At 42.6% G+C, this 20510-nt stretch overlaps 1 protein-coding gene across 8 annotated transcripts in view; it reads left to right on the forward strand.

Annotated features, from left to right (window-relative positions):
- LOC104596442 (pfkB-like carbohydrate kinase family protein) overlaps positions 1-20510 on the forward strand; it is a 35796-nt gene that overhangs the window by 2122 nt on the left and 13164 nt on the right. For 7 of the 8 annotated variants that reach the window (XR_016080653.1, XM_010257608.3, XM_019197630.2 and 4 more), the window contains 7 exons: positions 174-250; positions 365-474; positions 567-681; positions 781-843; positions 953-1116; positions 4058-4119; positions 4743-4809. Coding sequence is in view for 7 of the 8 variants with exons in the window: in XM_010257608.3 (XP_010255910.1) it covers positions 174-250; positions 365-474; positions 567-681; positions 781-843; positions 953-1116; positions 4058-4119; positions 4743-4809 (658 nt within the window). In the remaining variant the exon portion in view is untranslated. The remainder of the gene's footprint in view (positions 1-173; positions 251-364; positions 475-566; positions 682-780; positions 844-952; positions 1117-4057; positions 4120-4742; positions 4810-20510) is intronic. The other variant, XM_088895256.1, reaches the window with a different exon arrangement.

Raw genomic sequence — 20510 nt, forward strand, 5'->3', positions numbered from 1 at the left:
CAAATTGTATTACGGACCTTTGCTCTCGTTCATGTGGGTTAAAGTGATTTATTTGTTTGTGTTACCCCATTCTGATAGTTTGATTCTGTAACTTATATTTCCACAATGTCTAGATACATATGCTATTTGATTTATCTCCCCTGCATCAATTAGTTACCAAAGTTGTTCATCAGGAAAGGTTGCTGTAATTGGTGGATGTCGTGAATACACAGGGGCTCCATATTTTGCAGCTATATCAGCATTAAAAATTGTTTGTACTCTATCTCCTTTCTTTCAAAAATGCCTAGACTTTTTATGTGCTTATAAATTTAGTGTTTATTTAACTTATGGTAATGCTTAATGAGATTTCTTATGTGTTTTACAGGGTGCAGATTTGTCCCATGTTTTCTGTACAAAAGATGCTGCTGGAGTTATAAAAAGCTACAGCCCAGAGTTGATTGTGCACCCTGTTCTAGAAGAATCATACAATATAAGGTGAATTGTTATCACTAAAGCATTAACCTGTTCAACTATCTATACTCTATTCTATGAAAGATTTTGTAATATTTGTTAAAGAACATATTTAGGGATGATGAGAAAAGTATAATCTCTAGCAAGGTTCTTGCTGATGTTGCAAAGTGGATGGAACGATTTGACTGCCTTGTTGTGGGTCCAGGCCTGGGAAGAGATCCTTTTCTTTTGGTGTGTTCTTTTTTGAATGCTTCAAAGTTTCAATCATTTTCAACCTGCATATGCTGGCACCTCTTTAAGAACTCTATAACACTTATATAACTTCTACAGGACTGTGTAAGTGAAATCATGAAGCATGCACGACAATTAAATATTCCAATTGTTGTAGATGGGGTATGACAACTTCTATTCTACCTAGGTGTTCTTTTACTATTTTTTTGAAACTAATCTAGAGAAGCAATTAGTTATTCTTTTTTTAATATTCCATATGCATGTTTCACAGGATGGACTGTTTCTTGTTACTAATAATCTTGACCTGGTTAGTGGGTATCCTTTAGCTGTTCTGACTCCAAATGTGAATGAGTATAAACGCCTTGTAGAGAAAGTTCTAGACTGTGAGATTAATGATCAAGATGCTCCTGAACAATTACTATCTCTGGCAAGAAGGTAACCATTTTTCCAGTTGATTTTAGAGAATGTTTGGGTTGGGTCCGCCCAGACCCTATAGACATCAAGGTCACCTTTGAAATGTAAACAGTTCTTCTGAATTTTAACTTTCATATATACAGTTCTTTGTAGAGAAATATTGAGTTCAGGATGATGGATGATACCCCCATAGATATATTCAACCGTTCCAAATTTTTTCTATGTACTGAAAATATGTGCAAAGATCTAGTCATATGGTTATTTCATTGATCAAGTGACTTTTAGACTTCCAATATTTGCCATATGGAGTTTATTGTATGGTGGATGTTTGCTTTTTTTATATGACAAATTGATGGTTATGTACCAGAGACAGTGGCCTGGTCTTTTAGGGGAGCCATGAGGAGATTTAAATGGCTAACCACAAACATCTCTGTCAGTTTTCAATGGGAAAGAAGATCGGAAAATGGGATGGCTGATTGTCTAGCTGAGCAAGGGGTGCATAGGAATCATCTTTTTGGGCTAATTTGTCACTTTTTGGGTTATCTTGAGGCAGCATCTCATGCCTCTTTGAGGGAAGAAACACTTGTGTACTTCTTTATTGATTTTTATTAATTAACAAAGTTCTATTACTTATCAAAAAATGATGGTTATGTTTGAATATGAAGCCTTGTGATGTACTTTTACCAACTTTCAGACTTGAGTATCCCTTCTATATGTAGATATCTGGTGGTTTATATGGCCAAATGTTTCCACATTGCCATGTCTATATAATTATTTGATAAGGGTGAATAGTATATATATTTACTATGAAGGATGGCAAGAAGCTCTCAAAGCTGTACAAAAAGATGTCTGTATGTGTATTCACAGCACACACGAAAAGATACTCAAATATCAAAAAATGATTGAGCCCCAATTGTCTCTAATCAGAAGCTTTAACACCCACAAAAATATCAATAATTGCTTCAACCAGAGCTGCCTTGGTTTCAAAGACCCTGAAGTTTCTTTCTTTCCAAACAACCCAACAGATAGCTGGTGGAAGGATTCTCCATAGGAGCTTCCCTTTGGCTGAGAAAGCACCACCTCTTCGTTAAGATAACAGGTCTGCCGCTAATGGTGCCAACATCCAAGAAACATGGAAAAGCTGAATGAAATGGACCAGACTGAGTAAGTGATGGGCAATGTAGAAGAAGGTGATTCAGTTTCAGGGCAACCCAACAAAGGCAACACAGGTCATCCAACTCCAAGGCCGTACTGCACCTCAACAAACACCAACTGTGGATCCTTTCTCTGCTAGCTGCCCAGAGGAAGAAGACCTTACAAGGAGCATGCACTTTCCAAATCCAGGATGAGGGGATTTTCAGAAAAGTCCCAACAGTGGTTTGATAACAGGATTTGGTGGTGAATGGACCAGGACTCTCCTTGGTCCAAATACAACAGTTATTGGAGTTGCGATCCATATGCAGCCTGCCAAGAAACTTCAAGAGAAGATAACTCCCAATCATTCATGTTCCTTTGGAATCTAGGCACTGACACAAATTGATTATTAACCAACTCTGCATTGTTCCTCATAAAGCTATCTTTATTAGAGGCAAAGCTATAGAGGCCTGGGAACATGTCAAGAAGGTGTAACTCCAAGCACCATGCATCTTTTCAGAAAATAGTATTGGTCCCATTACCCAGTTTTAGTTTGACATGTTTAATGAAGTTTAGCGTCAAGTTCATGATTCCTTTCCATAAACTTGTGCCATAAGAGTGTTGAGGATAGAAGGTGGACTGCCATGAGAGCATTACACCATACTTAAATCAATAACTTGCCTCCACAAATTGGTTCTTTCCTCACCATTATCTCCAATGCCATTCACTAAGAAGGGCGGTGCCGCGGTACATCAGTTTTAAATTTCTAAAAACCAATTCCACCTTTCTCCTTCAACTTGCATAAAGAGTCCAAGCCACCATATGAAGTTTCTCTTCTCATTGGGGCCACCTCCACCAAGAAAGTCTTCTGCTGCCTATCCAATGATTTTGCAACTGAAGCCGGCATTGTGAATAATGACAAATAAAAGTGCACAGATTAGAAAGCATGCTTTTAATAAGAGTGATTTTACTTCCTTTGGACAAGCGTCTACCCTTTCTAGCGAACTAGCTTCTTTCTAAAGCACTCAGTAATAGGATCCCAAATGACTTTAGATCTGTAGTTGGCACCCAAGGGAAGGTCAATGTCTTTAGAAGGCAAGGATCCTACTTGGCAACCCAAGGTGGAGGCAACTGATCAATCTGAGGCACATCACCAACTGGCAAAATAAGACTTTTCTGCAAGTTTACCTTCAATCCCGAGGCTGCTTCAAAACAGATAAATAAGCAGTGTAGGAACAACAAGACATCCTGCTTGGTTCTAGTGAAAACTAAGGTATCATCTGTGAATTGGAGCAAGCTAATCTAAGGACCCTCCTCCCCAAACTAGGTTCTTGTCAGCAAATAGGCAATAGCTGATTATGGAAAGAGGCAACCCCCTCTGCAATCTCTTGCTGGGATTCCAGAAGCTTCCTATTAGTGGAGATGGAAGTTATCTAAAGAAGGATGATTGGATGTAGTTAGACAAATTGCAAGTCCTATTAATTTTACTGATTTAGAGCACTTGTTGCACTGCTAAAGGAGATTCTGGATCATCAGAGTTTTTGCTTTGGGCTATCCTCTAAATCATCACGTACTATGTCTTGACAATTGTGTATGTATTCCATGCTCACTGGCGTAAGTTGGATTAACGAACTTATACAATTTATCCTCCATGAATTAAGTTTACTTTCTATATATAAGTATACATCAGTGTCATCTAAATGAACTCTAATATTACCGTTCAAAGAGAAAAGAATGGAATAATGTGGATGATATTTTAGTTATTCATGTAATCTCACTTAGCTTTGTGAAATCTGACATAGACTGAATTCTTCTTTTGCTTCATCAGAGTTGGTGGAATAACTATCCTAAGGAAGGGAAAATGTGATATCATCAGTGATGGTGAAACAGGTAAAAAATTACAAGGTTAACAAATCTCTTTCTACCATTTTAGTTTTATGCTCTCTCTTTTTGTCTTTGAAGGCTTCAGTAGTGCATGTAGGATGTCTGCCAATTCTCTCATAAAATAGAGAACTTATTTCATTGTTATATCTAGGATGATGTTATAGGAGAGAAGACCTAAAAGATTATCTACAAAGGCATAACAAGTCATAAAGCGCATGTAGTCTGTAGAAAGGTGGGATCACATGTCCTTTGAATATGTCCTCTCTTACATTTGACTTTGTAGAAAGGTAGGATCACATCTCAACAATTTAGAAGAAAGTTGTAGACAAATATTCTATTTGTCTATTGTGACTTGGGAGAAGGATTTAAAAGGTTTTTTTGGATGGTTAGTGTCATCCATGATGGTGGGGCCAATTGTGAGCTCGACAGATCTCCTTGGTTAGACTGGATGTATTGGCTATTGGATGTCTAAATCCTATCTGCTGTATGTGCAGCACATACAAAAGTGGGTTCCTTATATTGCTTCCACTAGCTGCATGCTCACCATTAATTTGTTTTCCTATTATGTATTCTCTAGAGTATGATCACTTCTAACTACTTTGAATTCTAACCTCCAAATATTTATGTAGTTCACGTGGTGAGCGTATTTGGATCCCCTCGGCGTTGTGGTGGTCAGGGTGATATTCTATCTGGAAGGTACATCTTTTGATTGGTTGGTAGGCTAACAGCTGAAGTTCTCTTGTATATTCTGGCTAATGGCATATTTGTGCAATGTGCATCTCAATTCATTATAAGATATCACAATATATTTTTATGAATTAACCATATTGTACTACCTTAGAGCTAAGTAGATGAAGTAGAGAGTTGCTTCTAGAAATTGGGAAGCTTTTTATTGGAGTATAAACACAATCATACTTTTTTTTTGATAAATAAATTCATTTCATTAAATTAATGATTGGTTACAAGAAAATCCCTTTAGAGGCACGAGGTGCCACCTCTCCTAACAGCAAATACAAGAACTATAACAGAAATTACATGAATGTTGATGTTAAAACAAGAGTTACAGTTGTGCCCAGAACAATGTTTCCTTATTTATCCCTTGTTTAGCTAAGACATCTGCAAATGCATTAGCTGATCTCCCAACCCACTGTACTGTTATAGACATATTTCTTGTTAGCCATTTGAATTTCTTTAACTCATTTTTGTAGCCCCACGTGACGTCCTCCGGATTATTTAACCAGCCCACCACTGTCTTAGAATCCCCTTCAATCAGAAGCTGCTCCATGGCCACTTCTTTTGCAAGAAGTATTCCTTGTATTGCAGCAGACAGTTCTGCCTGGATAGAGTTCCCAACACCTAAAGGGCCAGAGAAAAGTAAGAGAACCTCTCCAGCCTCATTCCTCAGTACACCTTCCATCCCAGAGGGACCCGGGTTACCCTGGCTACTCCCATCAAAATTCAGCTTCAAAGAACCAAGAGGAGGGGGGACCCAGCTAGTCAATACCCTTACCTTGTAGGAGGAACAACTTGCTACCAATTTCCAATCCTTCCAACAATTAAGTAAAAGAGAAATGGTTAAATAATTCTAGAGTCTTTAACCAATGTATTGACCTGGACATAATGCAGTCCTTCAAGGCTTGACTGCTCCTCCCTAGCGTTCCTTTCTTCCCATATTGTCCATAACAACGCTGCTCGCGTGCATCTCCACATTTTCCTTCTTCTTTTATGGGGCCAAGAGAAAAAAGAAGGGTTAAAGATTGTGCTTACTTCTGTTGGCATATCCCAACTATACCCAAACAAAGATAGAAGCCAAGCCCAGAGCTCTGCAGTTACACTACAAGATAAAAATAGATGATTACAATCTTCACCACGAGATCTGCAAAGAATGCACCAGTTTGATGAAACACAAAGGCCGGGTCTTCTCTTTTGTAGGTTATCCATCGTGTTTACTTTACCATGCCACACTTCCCAACACAAAGCCATTAACCTTGGGGGGGACCGGCCTACACCAAACTTCTTTGGAAGGGAAACTTTGTTGAGAAGAAGTTTGGCAGAGGAACTTGGAAAAGGAGCCACAAGAAAAAGACCCACTGGGGTGAATGGCCCAAATTCTTTTATCAGGTTTCGAGGGATCCAGCTAAACCTTATCAAGGAGACACAGAAGAGTAGACAAACACTCAATTTCCTCATCCCTTAACCCTCTACGGAAACCAAAATCCCAAGACAACGCTGACAAATTTAAAATCGACAGAAGGAATTTTGAGATCACCTCTTTTTTATACAAAGAAATAGAGTACAAAGTAGGAAAAAGGTCTATTAGAGGGAGATCTCCAACCCAAATGTCCTCCCAAAACCGAATAGAATTACCAGAACAAGCATCATACTTGACACAACTGAGGAACTGCGGAAGAATTTTGTGAATTGCTTTCCATGGTGTGGCTAGGTTAGCCCTCCTTGATGTACCAGCATGCCAACCACTCTCTGAACCTCCATGAATACTCTTCACCACTACATGCTATAGTCTATCTCGCTCCAAAGGCCACCTCCACAACCACTTCCCTAACAAAGCTGAATTCTTTTTAAGCACATTCCCGAGTAATCTCCTTCCTCTTTGCTTCTACCCACAACCCCCCAATTAATTAAATGATCTTTTTTACCTTCTCCTGGTTCCCAAAGAAAATCTCTCACCAATTTTTCCAATTTCTTTGCTTCCCTAGACAGTATCCTAGAGATAGAGAGGTAATATGTAGGTAGATTCATGAGGGTAGCTTTTATCAAAGTGATCCGCCCACCCAAAGAGATATAATTTTTCTTCCACACTACTAATCTCTTTTCGATCTTCTCCAAGACTGGGGTCCAGAACCTACTCTCCCTAGGGTTTGCTCCTAATGGAAGCCCTAAGTAGGACAAAGGCCAAGAAGAAATGGAATACTCAAGACACTCTGCAATCGCCTCAACCTCAAAGTCTAGATTTACTCTGGCTATGCAGCTTTTTCCTAGATTGATTTTCAGATTGGAAACTCCTTCAAAATCTCTAATCAATTCTTTCAGGTTTTCCACCTTCTCACCGAAGCCTCCCTCACAAAAGATCATCAAGTCATCTGCAAACTGAAGGTGAGTTACTGGAATTTTGTTTGTGCCTACTCTCCATCCCCTTATCTCCTCTTCCCTGTTAGCCCTAGTGATAATTCGACTTAACACATTAGCAACCAAGGTAAAGAGAAAAGGTGAAAGTGGGTCCCCTTGTCTAATACCCCTACTAGTTGGAAAAAAATCTCTCACCACCCCATTTACTAGGGTGGAATAATGACAAGAGCAGACACAACCAGATACCCAATTGCACCATCTTTCCCCAAACCCACACTTCCTCAAAACCTCTAGTAGGAACTGCCGGTCCACCAAGTCATAGGCTTTCTCAAGATCAAGCTTACAAACAAAACCTCTCTACTTGGACCTCTTCATCTCTTCCACACATTCATTGGCAATCAGGATCTGATCAACTATTTGATGCCCTTGGATGAAAGCCCCTTGAGCTTGACTAATAATGGAGGGAAAGACTTCTTTAATCCTCAAAGAGAGGACCTTGGCTAGGATTTTATAGATACTAGTCACCAAACTAATTGGCCTAAAATCTTTAGGATGGATAGCATCAGCTTTCTTTGGAACAGGGGCCAAGAAAGTAGCACTAATGCCTTGACTGACTATATGAACAATCTTGGTAAAAAGCCATTGTAAAACCATTTGGGCCTGGAGCTTTGGATCTATCCATCAAAAACACCGCCTTCCTAATCTCTTCTTCCTCAAAATTTCTTTCCAACCATCTAACATGATCTTCCTCCAACCTTTGCCAATCTACCCCTTCTATTTCCATCCTCTCTTCCAAGGGTCTTCTGTAAATCGATTTGAAATGATCCACAAACTTCATGGCAATATCATCCTGATTAGTGAATGCCTCCCCTCTACCTCTAACTTAGACACAATGTTCTTTCTCCTCCTCCCATTTGCTATATCATGAAAAAACTTAGTGTTTCCATCACCTTCCTTAATCCACCTATGCCTCGATTTCTGCCTCCAGCTTATTTCTTCCCTCAGTTGGACCTCTCTTCTAGGTCCTTCTTCAACTGTTCCCTTAGATCTCTCTCCCCCTCCTCCATTCTAGATTGGGCCTCTCTTTCATCCAACTCTTCTATCCCGGAGATTAGATTCACTTTTTGCTCCTCAAGTCTTCCATAGTGTTCCTTGTTCCAATCTTTTATTTTGGCTCTCAACCTCTGCAGTTTCTTGTGAAATCTTACCCCTTTCCATTTTATCTCCCTCAATTCCTCATTCCACCAAAGCTTTACTTTATTTACAAAGTCCAGGTGGGTTAGCCAGATATTGTCAAACCTAAAAGGTCTAGGTCCACTGGTAAAGTCTTCCACACCTATTCTTATAGGACAATGATCCAAGGTTAACCTAGGCACAGCTTTAGACACCAAGTTTCCCCAACAGTTCTCCCAATCAACCTTAAAGATAAATCTATCCAATTTCGACCACAAGGGAATTTCCTGTAAATTAGACCAAGTAAATCGAGCTTGCAGTAACGGGACCTCCTTGAACTCACAATCAACAATAAAGCTATTAAACTTTCTCATGCTAGTTGTGATGGTTTGTTGGGAATTATTAGTTTCTTTATAAAATCTTATCACATTGAAATCCCCTCCCAGGCACCATGGGCCTTTCCACAAACCCTGAATTGCATACAATTCCTCCCACATGTCATTCCTTTCTCTATAATTATTGGGACCATAGGTATTAGTTAACACCCAAGTGAAGTCATCCTCTACATTTTTAAATTTGATGGAAATTGAGAACCTCCATATTAACTCCTCCACTACCTCTACTACATCATCTTTCCAAAGAGTTATAATCCCCCCCGAGGCTCCCCAAGATGGGGCTGAAGTCCATCCTACTCCTCTAGACCTCCACACACTCCTCACCCATCTTCTGTCCAGATTTGACAACTTTGTTTCTTGCAACATAACTGATGAGGGCAGATTTGGCCCTCCAATGAAATTGTCACACGTGGCACCTCGTGACAACTAGGCGACACCCAGGCAACAACTTACCAAGTTGGTCCCACCCGGGCACCGGCCTAGAGCGGCTTGGCGCGACTTGCACGCGGCCTACGAGCGGCCTTCATGCGGCCTGCGTGCTGCCTGGCACGCGGCCTGCACGCGGCTTGTGCGTTGCCTGGCGCGCGGCCTGCACGCGGCTTGCGCGCTGCCTGGCGCGGCCTGACGCAGCCTGCGCGGCCTGGCGCTGCGCGACCTGGCCGACCTGGATCAGCCTGGCACATGATCTGATCTGGCCGACCTAGCTGCCCATAAGACGCCCACCGATAACGGCATGCATACCCCATGAGCTCGGTAGCTCACCAAGGAGCTCGCCAAGGAGCTCGGTAGCTCACCAAAGAGATCGCCAAGGAGCTAGGCAGCTCTCCAAGGAGCTCGCCACCAAGGAGCCAGGCAGCTCGATAGAGCTCGCCACAAGCAGCTCGGCATAGCCCAAGGAGCTCGACATAGCTCCCCCGGGCAGCTCGCCACTTGTAGGGTAGCTCGGTACAAAAGAGTAGCTTGGCGTATCGCAGGAAGATCTCGTGCCTGACAACCTGGCCCGGACACCGACCCACCGACTGACACAGGTGCCGACCTGACAACCTGGCCCAGGCGCCGACCTGGCCACCCGACACAAGCGCCAGCCTGACAACCTCGAGGAGTTCACCACCGTACCCCGGTTCTGACGGGATGTGACGAGTCTTACCGTTTGAAGGCTTTTCACCCACCTAACCCACGAGGACTCCAGTATATAAAGACCTCACCCCCAAAGGGGAGGGGGGATGAAAAAGGATGGTAACCCCTACTCTCTAGCTCTCTCATCCTCTAATATCATCTTCAAGCTCTCTATTATCAGAGTGCTAACTTAGCCATCGGAGAGTCCCCGCTGGGTAAATACCCCCGGGTCCTCTGATTCAGTTCTCGCAGGTCCCTCAGCTCCCGCCGCCTACAAAGGAGAGGAGATCACCTCATGCAGAGGACAGTCGGTTTGCGCTGCACCAGGGAGCTCCACCATCCTCTGAGTTGCAGGCCGACTAGGAGCAGGTCAAATGATGAGTCCACCAAGGTAGCTCACCATCAGGGAGCTCGGCATAGCTCTCCCCCAGGCAGTTCACCATCAGGGAGATCGGCATAGCTCTCCCCCAGGCAGTTCGCCATCAGGGAGCTCGACATAGTTCTCCCCAGCTCGGCATAGCTCTCCCCCAGGCAGTTCGCCATCAGGGAGCTCGGCATAGTTCTCCCCAGCTCGGCATAGCTCGGGCAGCTCGGCATAGCTCTCCCCCGGGCAGTTCGCCATCAGGGAGCTCGGCATAGTTCTCCCCAGCTCGACATAGCTCTCCCCCGGGCAGTTCGCCATCAGGGAGCTCGGCATAGTTCTCCCCAGCTCGGCATAGCTCTCCCCAAGGCAGCTCAACACTAGGGAGCTCACCACCCGGGAGCTCGTCACCAGGTAGCTCACCACCAGGGAGCTCGTCACCAAGTAGCTCACCACCAGGCACTTCACCACCAGGTCAAATAATGAGGTACTTAGCCAAAAAAATTGATACATCACAAAAAATTGGTACGTGACCAGAAACGGTCGCATCAATAACAATGTTGGGTCTTTCCCTTCTAAGTAAATCCTTAATCACCCTCCTTTTCCTTGCACTCCCTAAACCCCTAACATTCCAGCTAACTATCCTCATAGGCACAAATCAATAGAGAACCCTCAGCCATAATCCACAACTCCTTACTTCATGCCTTTTCTCCTATCTCCTCTACCACTAAACTCTAAATTCCCTTCTATGTCACAAATTAATCTTTCCACTTCTGACCTTTTTTTTCTTTTCTTTATTCTTTTTTTTGTCCCTCTTTTTATTATATATTTTCACCTGTTCACTCCTTTCAGCCCTTGCAACAACCTGATCCCCCTCACCATTAACCTCCACAACTGAGGTCTGAAATTCTCCTCTAATAGGGTTAACCCCTTCCTTTCCCCTACCCATCACCACTTCGTTGAACCCCTCCACATATCCTTCCTTTTGCTTGAGTAACTCAAATTCTATGCAAATCAGTCTCTAGGCTATTCATGGGTCGGGTTGGGTCGGTTTACTGAGGTTTTTCCAACCGACCCGACTTGGTCGGGTTACCTGAGATGGAAACCGAAACTGACCCATTGTTAAGCAAAACCGACCTGGTCGGGTTTACCTGAGATGGAAACCGAAACCGACCCAGTGTTAAGCAAAACCGACCTGGTCGGTTTGAGTCGGGTTGGGTCGGTTTCGGCTCCAAGTTCATCCATGCCCCCCATGGCCACCTAGTTTTCTGGAAATATATTTAAAACTGAAATATGTATTTTAGAAATATATATATATATATATATATCTATATATGCATATATATAAACAAAAATATACATACAAATATATTGGAATATATATTTTCAGATATTTCAGTTTTTAGTTAAGTAGGAACTAAGTCGGTTCGGTTCGGGTTGGTTTCGGTTTTCACACAAGAAAACCGAAACCGACCCGAACCATCGGTTTATGAATTTGTACAACCCGAAACCGACCGGTGCTGATGAAAACCCAGCCGACTCGGGTTGGGTTGGTCCGGGTCGGTCGGTTTGGTCGGGTTGGGCCTTCTTATGAACAGCCCTATCAGTCTCCAAACTTCATCTACCTCTCCACTCTTCTTTCCAAATTACCCTTCCCCATCTCTCCCACCTTTCACCTCTAAGCGTACTCTAGTTGTTCCTTCTGGATGGGGTGCTGGTACCTCTGTTTCAGGCATAGCACACTGGTTGGTATCCACAAACAAATTGACATTCATACCTGATTAGATAGGGAACGCACATAGAAAGCTCGGACTGGGCTGTTTGGCAAAGACAATTGAGTCTGATGTTATTTCCTTACAAGGGGACTTTTGTGGAGTGTTTGTCTTGAAGACCCAAATCCTGTACTCCCCTTCCTGATTCATCCTTATCCATGTTCATAAGAGGGGGTTGTGTTTTTCCATTTAAATCTCGTATGCCCTGAGAGTTTTCGTTGGCTTCCTCTTCTTGAGATAGTGAAATCTGTCTCGCATTTGCAGCACCACCAAACCTTCGTTCTTCCTTGGGATAGTCTGTGGCAGTTCCCTCTTCTTCTAAGAACAGAACCTCCATATTCAAGCTCCCTGTTTCAATCAAGTTTTGTTTTGCGTACAGATCAAAGCTAGCCAGACTTGAGGCTCCATCTGACTCATAGTTGTCACTACTGCTCTCTTCTCCAGGCCACACTCTTGAATTTAGCCTTTCTAACACAGATTGCTTGATGCATCTTGGATTCCGCCTCTCAGGCGACAACCGATTCAGGTTCTTCGCTGGGATCCACTGAAGGGAGCAGAAACACAGATTGCTTGATGCATCTTGGATTCCGCCTCTCAGGTTCTTCGCTGGGATCCACTGAAGGGATCAGCTTGACTGCATACTCTTCCCTCCCTTTCGAGAACAAACAGTGGGGCTCGAGGAAGAAGATGATAGATGATTAGCGTCGTCTATCAAATGTTTCCTCCCTTTAGTCACATGTTCAGTTAAGTGGTCATATGACCTCCCTTTGGTCATCTGTTGAGTTAAGTGGTCATGTGACCTAAACTTCTTAGAAATGGGCCCATCTGAAATAGGTTCTCCTCTCTCCCTTGGTCCAGGAGAAGTAAGAAGGTCCACGGGCTCAGTGCTCTTGCCCAACCCCATCTCGACCCACCCCCGATTCACCCATCTTATTTCTTGGCCCAAAAACTTGCTTTTGAACACTTGTATTCCCCTCTCCAACATTAAGGCTTGTTGTGGCATTGTTCCCAACCACCTGTGCAAAAGTTCTGATACATGTCAGGGGGGGTTTCTTGTGTTTTAAGCCTCTGACTTTCCAAATACCCCGTCTTTAAAACTCTCCAAAAGCTGTTGGCTTATTTTAGTACAAGTCCCAAACTTTTTTGAATCCTCCAATCTTCTTCCTCCACGTACAGCTTCTTCCTCAACCTGTTCTCCTCCCTCCATTCTTGCTTCCTTCCACAAACTTGCTTCAATGGAGGAAGCCAGCCAGACTGACACGAAAACTCCCTCCACTCTAATCTCCACCTTCTTTGGTATATCTTCAGGCCTCACTCTGAGAAGAATAGCCGCAGAGTGGAGGTCCCCCCAGTAAGCACCATCCAATCTCCCTCCACACATCACAGCAATGGCCTCTGCTACTTCTTGCCTCCACAGATGGAAAGGCAACCCTATTATCCATATCAGAACCCCATCTTTAATTGAGAAGTTCTTGGCATTAGAGAGAGGATTCCATTTGAATATTGTAACAGCCCCCAGATCAGTCTGGAAATTGATAGCCGAGAAGTCTACTTTGTTCTCCTAAAAATTAACTACAGCTTTATGTTTATTGAAGGGAGTTACAATAAACTCTTTTTTCAGCTTCAGGTTCAATATTAAGTAGTCTGCAACTCTCCTCCATTCAATATTCTGCATCCCTGCCTCTATTATGAATTTGTTATCCCACTTTTCCTTCTTCGAATAATTCACAACCCTACATTGACCATTGGCTTTCGCTAAGATCATAGTACCCTGCTCCATGTTTCCAGTTGTAGTATCTCTCTCATGCACCCCATCTTCCTTTCCTGAACTCTCCTTTGTTGTTACTTCACGGAGCAAAAATTCCTGAAGCACCTTACTCACATCCCTCCACCCCTGATTTTGTTTTCCTGCTGGGAACAAACCAGCTGTCTCTTACCTGCACCGAAAAACTCAGCCAGAGCTATGTAGCAACCTTTCACATTCTTTTTGCTTTCAACTATATATTTCTTACCTTTCAAACTAGCCCCTTTCACAAACTTCTGCAACCATTCGACTACTTTTGTCCCAGACAACAGAACCATAGCCCTTCTTGCTTCCTGTTTTGGAGCAGCTACAGTAATCCGAACCAGTGAAGAAGGAAGAAGAAGATGAGGAAGAAGACGAGAGAAAGAGAGAACAGGAGGGTTTAGTCGAAACTGATTAGTCCCCCAGTCAGTCGACCCCCTAATGTTTATTAGGTTCTAATTACACTTACAAAGACTAAACTTCCCTCACTTAAGTGTGGGGCAGAGTACTCTAATAAAACAGCCACATAAGCAAAGTACTTAACTGACATGAGATTACTAAACTACCCCTATTTGGCTCACTCTAACACTCCCCCTCAAGCTGGAGAATATATGTCATATAATCCCAGCTTGTTACATAGATGGTTCACTTTCCCTGAGTTTAGAGCTTTTGTAAACAAATCTGCCCATTGATCATTCGAGCCCACATGTTCTGTGTTTATCTCTCCAGCAAGGACCTTCTCCCTCACAAAGTGGCAATCAACCTCTATGTACTTTGTTCTCTCATGAAATACAGGATTGGATGAGATATGGAGTACAGCTTGGTTGTCACAATACAGTCTCATAGGTTTAACCATGTGAAACCCAATTTCTTGTAGAAGATTCCTCAACCACACTAACTCACAGGTAGTATGTGCCATGGCCCTATACTCAGCTTCAGCACTACTTCTGGCCACAACCATCTGCTTTTTACTCTTCCACGTCACAAGATTTCCTCCAAGAAATGTGCAATAGCCCGTAGTAGATCTTCTATCATTCACTAAGCCTGCCTAGTCTGCATCTGTATACCCCACTACTTCAAGTTTTCCTCCTGGTTTATACAATAGTCCACGGCCTGGAGCTCCTTTCAGATACCTCACAATTCTAAGAATTGCATCCCAGTGAGGTATACGAGGGTTCTGCATGAATTGGCTCACCACACTGACTGCAGAGGATATGTCGGGTCTCGTGATAGTCAGATAGTTCAGCTTCCCCACTAGTCGTCTATACCTTCCAGGATCTTCAAATACTTCTCATGTATCACTGCTCAACTTAACATTTGGTTCCATAGGGGTCTCAGCCGGTTTTGCACCTAACAGTCCTGTTTCTTCCAATAGATCAAGAACATATTTTCTTTGGCACAGATTTACACCTTGTTTTGACCTGGCAACCTCTATTCCCAAGAAATACTTCAATGTTCCAAGATCTTTTGTTTGGAAATGATTTTGTAGAAATACCTTCAATTTGCCAATCCCCAATTTATCACTGCCAGTAATGACAATATCATCCATATAGACCACTAATAGAATCTTCCCAGCTTCTGAGTCATAGCTGAACACTGAGTGATCTACCTGGCACTGCTTCATTCCAAAACTCTTCACCACTTCACTGAACTTCCCAAACCAAGCACGCGACGATTGTTTCAACCCATAAATTGCCTTCTTCAATCTGCATACCTTACCATCTTCCCCCTGAGCAACAAACCTAGGTGGTTGCTCCATATATACCTCCTCCACAAGATCACCATGGAGGAAGGCATTCTTTATATCAAGCTGAAACAAAGGCCAATCATACATAACTGCTAGGGAAATTAGTACACGAACATAACCAATCTTAGCCACCGGAGAGAATGTCTCCATGTAGTCCACTCCATACAACTGTGAGTAACCTTTAGCAACAAGTCTGGCCTTCAGACGCTCCACACTACCATCTAGCAAGTATTTCACAGTATACACCCATTTACATCCCACAGCATGCTTACCAGGTGGGAGAGTAGTAAGTTCCCACGTTTGAGTATGTTGAAGAGCAGAAAGTTCCTCCTCCATTGCCCGCCGCCAATCAGGTGAACTGAGAGCTTCTTGAACATTGTTAGGTATGGAAATAGAGGATAAAAGGGAAACAAACTGGCGATGTGATGTAGAAAGACGAGATAATGAAACAAAATTGGAAATGGGATGGAGGGTAGAACTGCGTTTACCTTTCCGTAAGGCAATGGGTAGGTCAAGGTCTGAAGGTTCAACAATAGGAGCCATGAGAGGATCTGCAGATGAGGTAGAAGCTGGAGGAGGGGCCGGTGTCGTTCGACGTGTATACACTTGCCGGATTGGTGGACGTTCGGTGGTGATCTGCACGGGATGAGGTGATGAGTCTACTCCAACAATAGCATCTGGAACTGGATCACTGACAGGGAGAGGAAGAGGAAGTGCGGGTGGAGACGAAGGCGCTTCAGGACTTGAGAAGAAGGGGACTGACTCAAAAAAGGTGACATCAGGGCAGACATAGCACTTCCAGGTAATGGGATTATAACACTTGTACCCTTTTTGAGTCCGTGAGTAGCCAAGGAAGACACATTTAATTGAGCGTGCATCTAGCTTGTCTATTCCAGGGCTCAGATTGTGGACAAAGCACACACAACCAAAGACACGAGGAATTAATGGGAATGGAGATAAAGTGGGAAACAAGATAGAGAAGGGGGACCGACCATGAAGGATGAAGGAGGGCATCCGATTAATGAGAAAACATGCAGTGAGTACAGCATCACTCCAAAACCGTTTAGGAACATTCATGTGGTGAAGAATAGATCGAGCAGTTTCAAGAAGCTGACGGTTCTTCCGTTCAGCTACCCCATTTTGTTGAGGGGTGTATGCACATGATGTCTGATGAATAATGCCATGCTGTTCTAAATACTATTGAAATGAAGTAAGAAAGTATTCACGACCATTATCTGAACGGAGAATTTTGATTGGAACACCAAATTGTGTGCGTATTTCAGCATGAAATTTTTGAAAAATGGAAAACAATTCACTTCTTTCTTTCATTAAGTAAATCCATGTCATTCTTGAACAATCATCAATAAAGGAGACAAAATACTTGTACCCATTATAAGACTCTATTTTGATTGGACCCCAAACATCTGAATGAACCAAAGAAAAAGGACTCAACATACAACTCTCAACTCTTGGGCTGAAGGACACACGACGATGTTTCCCAAAATGACATGACTCACATTGCAAAACTGACAAATGACTCAATGATGGGACTAAAATCTTGAGAGCCTTGAGAGATGGATGTCCCAGTCGGCAATGCCATTGTAGAGGAGTAAGTGAAGTCTGAAGAGCAATTGAAGATCCACCACCGTCAAGATAATACAGTCCACCAGCTTCATGCCCCCCACCAATCTTCTTCCCCGTCTTGAGATCCTGAAAAACACAAGTGGAAGGAAAAGATGATAAGGGCACAGAAGCCATGTCAACATTACCAACACCACATATGGGAGATGAGGACCCATTGGCAAGTGTAACAGTTTGTGATGTGGAGGTTTCAGAAAGAGAAGAGAACACACCTGGAGTCCCGGTCATATGATCTGAGGCTCTAGAGTCAATAATCCAGGGAGAGGTTTTAGATGACATACAAGCAATACCTGATTGGGCAAGTGTGGCAGTGGTATGCTGTGAAGTAGTTTGAAGGAACCGTTCATACTCATCACGCGGTATGCTCACCATTTCCCTTCCAGAGGTAGATGTAGATGTGGGAGGAGTTTGGTCTGCCGGTTTACTGTCACTGATATCAACCTCACCTGCTACAGCATGATTAGCCCATTTAGAGGGAGGGCCATGTAGATCATAATAGAAATTCACTGTGTGTCCCTCTCTACCACAATGAGTACATTTCCTTGTAGAGTTATTCTTCCCTCTGCCATGGCCTCCCCCTGAGTCACGACCACCCCGACTAATCATGGAACTGCCACGGCCTCCTCGGGGAGCATGACCTCCCCCTCTTGTACTATGTCCAACCTCTCTAGCTGTCACAAGTGCTGATCTATCAGACTGTGTGGAGCTCTCTGTCTGTCCCAAAGAAATTCTACGAAGCCTTGAGAATACTTCCTCAAGTGTAGGAAGAGTAGAGCCCCCCAATATTTGGGCTCTAACTGGTTCATATTCCGACTTCATCCCCACTAAAAATCTTGTAACATCTAGTTGCTCCCTTTACTGTTGCTGAACTTTAATATCTGGAGTAAGGGGGTGATAGACATTGAGTTCATTCCTTATATTCTTCATGCAGGCATAGTACTCTTCTATGTTTTGGTTCCTTGTTGTAAATCAAAATACTCCTGATAAAGCTGATACACTCTTGTTGTGTTATCTTGTCCAGAATATAGCTTCTTAGCATGCTCTCATATATCCTTAGCCGTATCAAGGAACATGAAGTTGGCACTAATTTTGGGTTCCATACTATTCCACAGCCAAGTCATGATTTGAGCATCTTCTTGTTCCCAATCATCAAACTCTGGAGAGTCCTCCGATGGCTTCTCATCTCTTACATGCTTTACTTTCTTCTTTGCCTTGAGAAACACTTCCACTGATTTAGCCCATGGAACATAGTTCTCCCCATTCAGCTTAATTGAGGTCATTTGTACCCCTAGGTAGTCGGAGGAAATTACCACACTAGGTTTCTGATCATTGTAGCCATCTCCTATTGCTGCCATTGTACTCTTTCACAGTTGCCTCTAACCTTACTTCTCAGCTACAAGCTGATTGATGTTGTTCACAGTTTGATACTTCAGCACCTATTGCAGCCCCTACACACAACAGTAGGAGCACATACTTGTTCTTCTTCACACTACTGCTGACTTCACACACCTACGACCCGCATAAGCATCACAAGCACCACAACACAACAGTAGGCCCTCTTACAACCACTCAATAAAAAAAATTGTGCATCACAAGCACCACAACACAGTCAAACTGCTACACCCAGTTCAGACTTGTTTAACACACTTAAGAGGGCATTACACGACCACAAGGAGCTTGGCAAGGTCACTGCATTCCACCTTACACCACTCGGCAACTCACAGCAGCCCTACACCATTCGGCTACTGCAAACACAGCCCTTCTTAGGGCAACAATGAACCTAGTTCTCTAGGTTCTAATCAGTACTAGCTGATTCTTGAAGGGTTCCTACCCAGAAATACCAGCAACACAAAAGGACTAAATAACTAACCTTCCTTTGAGAGTATCAGCCAACCATTCACTGCTGAAATCACCTTCCTTGATGAAGAAAACTGTGCGCAGCAGTGAGCAACGAGCTGTGATGTCTCAGACCTAGGGCGAACCAGCTCTCTCCATTAACTAACCAGAAACGAAGAAGAGGGTGTCACGAACACAGCTGAGATGCTTTACAAGCGGAAGCAGGTCAGAAACCTCGCTCTGATACCATGTTTTGGAGCAGCTACAGTAATCCGAACCAGTGAAGAAGGAAGAAGAAGATGAGTAAGAAGACAAGAGAAAGAGAGAACAGGAGGGTTTAGTCGAAACTGATTAGTCCCCCAGTTAGTCAACCCCCTAATGTTTATTAGGTTCTAATTACACTTACAAAGACTAAACTGCCCTCACTTAAGTGTGGGGCAAAGTACTCTAATAAAACAGCCACATAAGCGAAGTACTTAACTGACATGAGATTACTAAACTACCCTATTCGGCTCACTCTAACACTTCCCTTATCTTCAGACTCACCTTTCCTCTACCTTTTTCTTCCTCAAACAGGAAGTCCTTAGCTTCAACTCTCAGATTTCTTCTCCACCTTCCTGCCTCCACGAACCTTTGCGGAACAAAATATGTTGGATGATCATAACCAAAGTGAAAATGTAAAGAGAGAGAGAAGACCAGAAGGGGCAAATCACTGATCAATTCATCCAAGAGAACTTAGCAATAACTCAATAGTCAGTAAAATAGAAGTCCAACCAAGATAGTTTGCTCCAGTGATGCACCGTTATTAAGTGCAAGTTAAAACTATTTGTTGCACTTATTTAAAATTTAATGATGATCTACAAATGGATGAAATAACAAAGGAATTGTTTTTTTCTTTGAAGAAAAGTGTAAAGTACTTCATTAATGTGCAAAATTGTATATAGTATCAAAAAAGTACTATAAGGAACATCCTCGAAACATGTTTAAGTAGCCACCCAAGTAAATTCTACCCCATAAGTTTCTCATCTAAACATCGTGAGCCAGCCTTATCCTCGAAAAATTTTGTTTTTGTTTTTGACCATATGGTCCATACCACTGCTAGGGGTGGATTCGAGTCGAGCCGAGCCAAATAGCTAGAGCTCGGCTTGCCAAGGTAGTATGAGGCTTGAACTCGAACTCGAGCTCGGTTCGAGTCAAAAGCTCGTAAGCTTGAGCTCGACTTGAGAAAAATGTTTTATAAAAATAAAAAAAATTATATATAAAAATATTTTTTATTTGATATTTTAAAAAAATTAAGAAATATAATGATTAGTTATTATTATATATAAAAATGAAAATATTATATCTATAATATTTTTATTATATATATTATTTTCTATAACTTTATTATTATTATTATTATTATTACCCCCCCCTCCATATGGTTTTCCTTCTCTTGTTTAAGTCCTTTTATTTTCTAGTACCATAGAAGATCTTCTAACTT

This window comes from Nelumbo nucifera, chromosome 1 (genome assembly GCF_055504915.1).
Source record: "Nelumbo nucifera cultivar China Antique chromosome 1, China Antique-T2T, whole genome shotgun sequence".
NCBI lineage: Eukaryota > Viridiplantae > Streptophyta > Magnoliopsida > Proteales > Nelumbonaceae > Nelumbo > Nelumbo nucifera.